The sequence below is a fragment of the Ambystoma mexicanum genome, chromosome 1p (assembly GCF_040938575.1).
Source record: "Ambystoma mexicanum isolate Mex_15411 chromosome 1p, UKY_AmexF1_1, whole genome shotgun sequence".
NCBI lineage: Eukaryota > Metazoa > Chordata > Amphibia > Caudata > Ambystomatidae > Ambystoma > Ambystoma mexicanum.
The window spans coordinates 287,300,611-287,309,573 of NC_090921.1; the positions used below are offsets into that span (position 1 = coordinate 287,300,611).

At 52.5% G+C, this 8,963-nt stretch overlaps 1 protein-coding gene across 1 annotated transcript in view; it reads right to left on the bottom strand.

Annotated features, from left to right (window-relative positions):
• The window catches only part of EFNA2 (ephrin A2), a 566,627-nt gene extending 561,007 nt beyond the window's left edge, over positions 1-5,620 (bottom strand). The window contains exon 1 of the mRNA XM_069646808.1: positions 4,947-5,620. Coding sequence (XP_069502909.1) covers positions 4,947-5,071 — 125 coding nt within the window. The 5' untranslated portion in view covers positions 5,072-5,620. The remainder of the gene's footprint in view (positions 1-4,946) is intronic.
• Positions 5,621-8,963: the final 3,343 nt, after the last annotated feature.

Consider the following 8,963-nt stretch of genomic DNA (forward strand, 5'->3'; position numbering starts at 1 on the left):
AGCATGGTAGCATTGGAAATGTAGGCAATGAGGAGCAGCAACACTTGTGGAAGTGGGGCTCTGGGGGTGTTGTGTCGGGGATGGGGTTCTCGTGGAGTTGGTTGGAGACACAAGGCTTCTGAGGAAGTTGTTGCTGAGGGTTTTCGGTGCTCATGTTAATGGCTGGAAGCATGGTAGCATTGGAAATGTAGGCAATGAGGAGCAGCAACACTTGTGGAAGTGGGGCTCTGGGGGTGTTGTGTCGGGGATGGGGTTCTCGTGGAGTTGGTTGGAGACACAAGGCTTCTGAGGAAGTTGTTGCTGAGGGTTTTCGGTGCTCATGTTAATGGCTGGAAGCATGGTAGCATTGGAAATGTAGGCAATGAGGAGCAGCAACACTTGTGGAAGTGGGGCTCTGGGGGTGTTGTGTCGGGGATGGGGTTCTCGTGGAGTTGGTTGGAGACACAAGGCTTCTGAGGAAGTTGTTGCTGAGGGTTTTCGGTGCTCATGTTAATGGCTGGAAGCATGGTAGCATTGGAAATGTAGGCAATGAGGAGCAGCAACACTTGTGGAAGTGGGGCTCTGGGGGTGTTGTGTCGGGGATGGGGTTCTCGTGGAGCTGGTTGGAGACACAAGGCTTCTGAGGAAGTTGTTGCTGAGGGTTTTCGGTGCTCATGTTAATGGCTGGAAGCATGGTAGCATTGGAAATGTAGGCAATGAGGAGCAGCAACACTTGTGGAAGTGGGGCTCTGGGGGTGTTGTGTCGGGGATGGGGTTCTCGTGGAGCTGGTTGGAGACACAAGGCTTCTGAGGAAGTTGTTGCTGAGGGTTTTCGGTGCTCATGTTAATGGCTGGAAGCATGGTAGCATTGGAAATGTAGGCAATGAGGAGCAGCAACACTTGTGGAAGTGGGGCTCTGGGGGTGTTGTGTCGGGGATGGGGTTCTCGTGGAGTTGGTTGGAGACACAAGGCTTCTGAGGAAGTTGTTGCTGAGGGTTTTCGGTGCTCATGTTAATGGCTGTAAGCATGGTAGCATTGGAAATGTAGGCAATGAGGAGCAGCAACACTTGTGGAAGTGGGGCTCTGGGGGTGTTGTGTCGGGGATGGGGTTCTCGTTGAGCTGGTTGGACACACAAGGCTTTTGTGGCAGAAGGTGGTGACCAGGGGTTAGGGTGCGCATGCGGCTGCCTGGAAGCGTGATAACCCTGGGTATTTGGGCAGTGAGGAGCAAGAACAGCTGTGGAAGTAGGACTCTACACACAATGCTTCTTGGGGTGCTGGTGAGCATGAGTTTGTTGTCTTACCATGCAGGTTGATCAAATAATGGCACTGGGGATGTGTGGGATGAGTGTCAAGGAACAGCTGTGGTGACTTGATCTCGAAGAGTTGTAAAAGGGCTTGGGTCCTCAGTGTGCTGGCTGGACAGATAAGACTTACTAGGGTGTTGGTGGCCCGGGGGGCGGAGGGTGGGTGTTCATTCTACTGGTTGGACACAATGAGCCACCTTAGATATTTGGCTCCAGGAACAGCGGTGGCAACAGATCTCTATTGGTGCTGTAGAAGTGCTGAGATCCCCGGAAGCATCTGAGAGACACAGTGCTTCTGGAAATGTGTGATGCCGCACGGGCTGAAGCGCTCATGAAATATGTGAGACAATCAGGCTCTGATGATGTGGGGGGCTGGGGTCTCGAGGGCGCAGGTGGGGGTGCTAGTGTGTCTGAGACAGAGGTATTAGGTCCTCAGGCAGCAGTTGGGGCACCCATGGATTTTGAGGTGTTGGAACCCAGGTCCCTAGGAGGGACATCCAGTGGTTCTTGAGATTTGGCATAGGGAGGTGAGGTTCTCAGGGCCCAGCGGGGACTTCTGTAACTCCAGGAATTCAGCCAATCGGTTGCGCTCTCCAACCCCATGGGCAGACACTTCGTGCGGTCACTCACTCACCCTTACACTCGGGTGCATCCCCACTGCCACCGTGGCTGGCTTGGAAGGCCTGTTGACACAACACGGAACTGTCAATAAAATATGCGGACGTTGCAACGGAAATGCTTAAGATAACGCACCGCTCTAGATGCGCCGTTTCACTATTTAAGCATTGCTGAAAATGATGGTTACACCACACCAACTCTGCACACATTAACAGGCCCTGGCTTTATCCCTAATATAAAAAGGAAATATGTTCACACGTGGATCGCTTGCGCTCTCCTGCCATAGATGCTAGTGTCAACGTCCATGGAGATAGAAATGGGCCTGGGCTGCATGTGCTCTTATTTGTTTCTCATTTATTTGGGCTTTCATACATAGCGCAAACTAAGCCGGACCAGGTGCCAGAGCTCTGAACGAATACAATCAGATAAGATTCAACATACAGAGGACAAAAAAGGAGCATCACAACACGTGCAAGGGCTACATATGAGGGGCCGGGTGAATGCTATTGATTAGGGACCAGTTGCTGGATGAGAATGGTAACATATGACGGCGGATTGCAGAGGGAGAGTGAAGTCGTCTGGGGAAAGCGTCAGTCACCCCTATGAGGTGAGGCACAGGGTGGTCTTGTCAGATACTATCAGAAGACCAGGAATGCTTGCTGTTGGCCGGAGAAACGAGCACAGACTGGCGTTATTCTCAGGCAGCGAGGCTCATCAAGGTTTGGGATGGAGGAATGCGCGGTCGCGCCGAGAGAGCATCAAGACTGATTTGCGCATGGCTGGTCCCATTCTGTAGCGGCACGGGTAAGCTAAAAGAATTACGGAATTCTTGTCCAAGACCACAAAATATGATGGACTCAATAGTTAAGAAGCATTGGCTCCAGCATGTCCACTCCTTCTTATGTTTGGATGCCTGCCCACACAAGGAAAGTTGACCGTGGTGGTGAAGAGTTTCACCAATACTGGTGGCTATCCTATCGTCCAGGCTACCCGTACACAAGAAGGTTGAGTACAATGATGAAAATGCTTGCGGATGATTCCAAGTTTCCTCAGCACAGTTGGTGGACCGGAAATGTGACGATCATGATGAAAAGCACGATCAACACTGACATTCCTCACCAACATTGCCCGTAGAACCAAAGCAGAACCGCCATGATGAGGAATATGACGAGATGAAGCCGATCTTCACCAGCGCGGACAGTATACTCAGACGCTGAGTATTAACAAGAACTGTGTGGCCGATACAGACATCGCTTACGGATACAGCCCATTCACACCAAAGTTGACAGGGAAGGTGGAGAGCATAGTGTGATAATGCCAGAGTTCCTCGACACTGCCAGTAAAACCAACCGCAGACCGCAATGAAGAATAGAACAGGAGCCCGTCATTCTCCATTGGCACAATTTGCAACCACTACCGAAATGCTGTAGGGTATGGTGAGATACCACAGATGGTCACGGGCACAGCGTTGGTAACACACTACAGCAGACCAGAGCAAACAGTAAACAAGATACAACCGTTCTCCATTGTAACAGCTCATACACACAGCAGCGGACTGCAATGTTCTGGAGTATGTCCATACGCGCTACAGTTGATGTCAGTGCTAAAAAGCTAAATGTCATAATTCGGACCTTTGTCTGCATACTCTGTGTGCCCTACATGAGTTTACGTGGAGTTTCACGGGCCACTGCTGATTTTCCTCAGTACCATCCATACATGCTACAGGGTCAGTGACTATGTAGAATGTGATGGGACACTGCTGATTTTCATCAGCACCATCCATACACACTACGGGGTCAATGATCATGTAGAGTATGATGGGCCACAGCTGATTTCCATCAGTACCATCAATACATGCTACAGGGACAGTGACTATGTAGAGTGTGATGGGACACTGCTGATTTTCATCAGCACCATCCATACACACTACGGGGTCAATGATCATGTAGAGTATGATGGGCCACAGCTGATTTCCATCAGTACCATCCATACATGCTACAGGGTCAGTGACTATGTAGAGTGTGATGGGACACTGCTGATTTTCATCAGCACCATCCATACACACTACGGGGTCAATGATTATTTAGAGTATGATGGGTCACTGCTGATTTCCATCAGTACCATCCATACATGCTACAGGGTCAGTGACTATGTAGAATATGATGGGACACTGCTGATTTTCATCAGCTCCATCCATACACGCTACGGGGTCAATGATCATGTAGAGTAGGATGGATCCCTGCTGACTTTCATCAGCACCATACATACAAAGTACTGTGGAAGACCATTTTGGAGTGTTTGGGTGTCAAACTGCGGATTTGTAGCCATGCACACTACAGGGGATCATGAATATGTAGCTTATAAGAGATTGTGTCAATCTTCATCGGCCCAGACCGTGTCCACCACAGTGGGTCACAGTGCCAGAGAGCAGGATGAGAAACCTTCCATCTTCATCAGTATGAACTGTACATAGTAGAGTGGACAATGATGAAGACTATGTTGCGCAATGCCCAGTCCCCACCCGCACAGCCCGTACACACCACGCGGGCCAGTTTGACTGGATGCTGCTGATCTTCCCCGGCACGGCCTGTACACAGTTTGGTGCACCGCGATGCTGAAGGCTTTAATGAGATGCGGTCCATGCACATTGTGGTTGCCGTAGTTATGCAGATGCCGGGAAGTACAGCCCATGCACAGTTCTGTGGGCCGTAAAGCGGGAGCATGACAAGAACGTGTCAGTTGATCATTGAGTTTGGAAAGTTGGTGGCTAAGTAGATAGTATGGGAGGGAGTGGTGTTTATAAACAGCCATGCGCCGTCCACATCGACCTAAAGATGCAATGACAGCAGGCACAAGCCTCACTCACACATCTACCTGGGGCTGGGGAGATTCCAGTTTCTCAGGTGTTGCCCCAGACCCTCACAAAGCCACAAGTCTGGGAAAGCAGTCCTTAGAACCCCTCTTCCACACTTCTTGAGGGCGGCTGCTACTCTATTAGACCATGTACCACTCCACACGCCCCTTAATTTAGCAGGCACTTACCTGGGGTTGCTTCGGTTCCAGTAGACCGCGTACCGGTCCGATATCAGTTTGCTGGCATCGTCAGTCCACACCGTCGCCCAAAACAGGACCCCCAGCAGCAAGACGGGGGGCGCCAGCCGCTCCATGCCGGGACGGGGGGCTTCAGGGCTGCTCAGGCTCCATTGGCTCCCAAAATCTACAGGTCCAGAGGGTCTTCCGTGCCAACAGGGCTCTCTCAAAACGCGCACCTTGCTTGGGGGGTAAGCGGGATTTCCCTGTGAGGTTCATCCGGGGAGGGGGCCGCTGTGCACCCCAGTCTTCAGCAGTGTGAGCCCAGGGGACTCTTCCTGGGGCGGGCTCTGCGTGGTGGCACTCTCCGACAGTTGGCACTTCCAATGACTCGGTGCCGCTTCCGCGAATGGGGCAGAACCCCCCGAGCGAGCTCCTTGGCTCTGCCCACTGCGTTAGGGGCACCTTCTATTCCCACTCCACGGGGGTCCGACAACTCCTGGGCACCCACCATATGCACGGCCCACTCTATTTGCACTTTCCGCCTCTCCCTCGCCAGTGCCGCCCCACCCACACTACCTGCGCTCAGTGGCTCTTTCGCCACTCTCTGTCCTTCCTCCCTGGGCGCCACCAGATCTCTCGGATGTACCCCCTTTCTCAGCACCCTGCACCAGGGGGTGCCTTGCTACCCCAGCCCCCAGGCACCCTCGTCCCCCTCCCTCTGCATTCGCCCCTTCTCACTGCACCCGCCCCCATCTGCACTCTCCCACTACTCCCTGTGTCCTCTCAGTTCGGGTTCCAGTCACCCCCTTTCGGCACTCAGCCTGCACCCCTTTCGCCCCCCTCTATGTGGACGCCCTCCTGAGGGAACCCCTTCTCACGCGGCGCTGGCAGGGGAGGCCCTACCTCGGCTGCTGCCCTTCACCTCGCTTTTTACCCCACCCCTCTTCTGTCTTATGCCCTCTCATGCCTGCCCCTGCCCCGCGGAGCCCTCTCCTCCGTCCTCTCCCCTCACTTGAGCAGTTCTCCCTTCCTTTCTCCTCTAGCCCCCCGCCCCCTCCCCTTCGTGATTATCCCCCCCTCTCCCTCCCTCGGCAGTTTTGACGGAGTTTCTCTCCTCTCTGCCCTCCCCGCCCACTCAGCCACTGGTTCCCAGTGCTGGCTAAGCAACCTCACACCAGCCAGGAGGGGGTGGGGGTGGAGGGGGTTTCAAGGCACTTTCCTCTCACAAGTCTGTGGGTGTCCCCCCTTCTACTCGCTGGGATGAGGCGTCCCCCGCGTCTCCCGGCGGCGGGCTTCGTTCCTCGGTCTTTGTTCAGGCAAGGATGCTGGGATGGCAGTCTCGGATTTTAGACTGTTAGATCAGGGATGTTACCCGCGGAAACAGGTCCAGGGAGATAGTCTGGACACTGGCTCGTGAACTAAGTCCAGGATACTGGTGTAGGGTGGTTAACCCGAAAACTGGTCCAGGGTGTAAGTCCAGGATACTGGCCCAGGATGTTGGTTCCTGATACGGACCCAGGAAGTTAGTCCAGGATACTGATTTAGGGAGTTAGTCCGCGGAACTGTTGGCATGAAGTTAGTCCAGGATACTGGTCCAGGAAGTTGGCCCATAAAACAGGGGGCACAGTGTTAGTCCAGAATACTGGTCCGTGAAGTTAGTCCTGGATACTGGTTGAGGATACTGAAACAGGCTGCTGTTCCAGGATATTAGCCCGGGGCACTTATGCAAGTTGTTTACCCAGGATATGGGTGCAGAAAGTTAATCAGCGTAATGACCCTGGGTGTTGAACCAGAAACGGGTCCAGAATGTTCACCCGAGACCCTGGTGCCGGGTGCTAAACCAGGAATTGTGTACCCCGGGTCTCGGTCCAGGGGGTTGCTGGTTCTGGATGTTAGCACCCGAGTATGCGCCAGGATTTACGCTGAGCTACAGGTCTGGAAATGACAGCAGTCCAGCCTGTCAGTCCAGAATGCTGCTCCGTGCAGCGCCACTGATGGGCGGAGGACCAGGGGCGTAGTAGGGACCAGGTATGCAGGAGGCTCTCGGGTCTCAGGGGGGAGATGCTCGTGCTGCTCTCGGATGTGCAGGGTTTGGGCAGCGTCCCGCCCCTCAATCCAGCGCTTCCCGGGGGCTGAGGGATGTGGGGGATGCAAGGGCCAGCAGGCACCGCGTTTGAATATGTTTCGTGGAAAGACTCTGATTGGCCAGTTTCCTGCTGGCAGAACCAATTGATTGGTTCTTTTTTAAGATGGAAATGTTTTAAGGCGGACAGACACCACAAGTCCAAACGCAACAGCGTCCAGAAGTGGGCTGTCCAGGAGTGAGAGACATGTTTTGCATCCATGATCTTCACTCAGTACACCCCTGTTCTGAAACCTGTCCTGCACCCCGAACTCGTGCACTTCTGAACTGCGCCCACACGATCCAGCCTAACATGGACCCCTGCTGCCCGGAGTGCCGAAATGTAGTGCTGCAGTACTGCATCCATAAACATTTTACTGCATGTACCCCCTACTGCCGTACTGTAAGAATGTACGCTAAACCCCCTCTCCCTCCCGAACTCCTGTAATTCGACACTGCATCTCCCCAACCTTGCCCTCTGCAGCACCTTCCCCACCACCCAGTGACACCGCCCCCCGCATCTGAGTCCCCCACTGCAGACCTTCTGCCCTCCGCCCCTGCCCTCTACACTACACCGAACTCACATACTGCACTACGCACCTCCACGATCCACGACCTGCACCGGAACACCTGCAATCCTACACTTCCCCCATGCCTTAGGCTTTCCTAATCCACACCCTCTGCGCCGTGAAAACCAACAGTGTAAACATTGACTTTCACTGTTAGTAGGGATTCCTCTCAGCTTCCTTGGCTCACTTATTGGTAGCCGTGGCCGTGCGATGAAGGCTTAACTCTCCGGATTGGAGCCGGGTGGGTTTTAAATTCGAATAACACGGAAGTCACAAAGAGGTCAACAACAAAGCAGGGAAACATAATTGTGTTTAGTTTGTGGACATTCCGTCCACCAACTGAAATATATTTGCAACACACAAGGGTGGACATGTCTCATGTATTCAAAATCTCCTCCTTGCTTATTGAAGCTGTCCCTTAGGAATGACTGAGCTATCCCTTACAGGTGGTAAGGTTGGCCCTAAGGTGCGCTGGTGAGCCGCCTATCTAAAAGGCATAGAAGGAGAAATGGCTCTCCACTCTGCCACATCCAAATAAAAAAGGGACCTGGATTGCTGGGAGCAAAGATGGTCCAAGTGAGAAAGTGTATGCATGTGCCCTACCTAATGGAAGGCGCCATACTCTACTCCATGCTTGCCCCCCAGGCGGAGTGAGACAATGGACACAACTATCCAGGAGAAAGCCCAAAACTGGACTTAACTACATTCGGGTAGGGTTTATCTCATCTTTCCTTCTACCCTCCCCGAGTGTGTAGCTACGATTCCTTACAGCAAATAATTCAGTGCTCTATGTATCCACTTAGGTGGGGTTTGTTAAAAACCATTACTCTCATGCGGTATCCAATGAACACAGTAAACGGATATCGAGATGGTCGACCGGTTTCAGTAGCAGCTTTAGTGTGGTGTCACCTTCATCAGATGAAGTTTGAAGAGTCTTCTTGCATCTGGGGTTTTATGGGGAACTAGCTATCTTCCAACCTACATGAAGGATGCAAGATCACTGTGTTTCTTCCTATTCTATTGGTGATATATTTATTCACCACTTTGTCATGAGAGACGACACCAAACCCATAAGGGTTAGCTCCATACGCCACCGATTTCACCCTGATTATTCAGTGTCTGCAATAACAGCAGGGAGCCGTACGGAGTCCCCTACATTCTCTCTGAGCTGGGGAATCCAAGATCATATGAGAAAAAAGAGAGAGAACCACGTACCCTAGTAAGTCCGATGATCAATAAGCGTGCTTCCTACGATCCACACTTTCAAAGTAAGCACTACTAAGTCACACCAGAAGTGTATATTGCAGATGGATTTAACTGTCTCCCAGCAAGTTT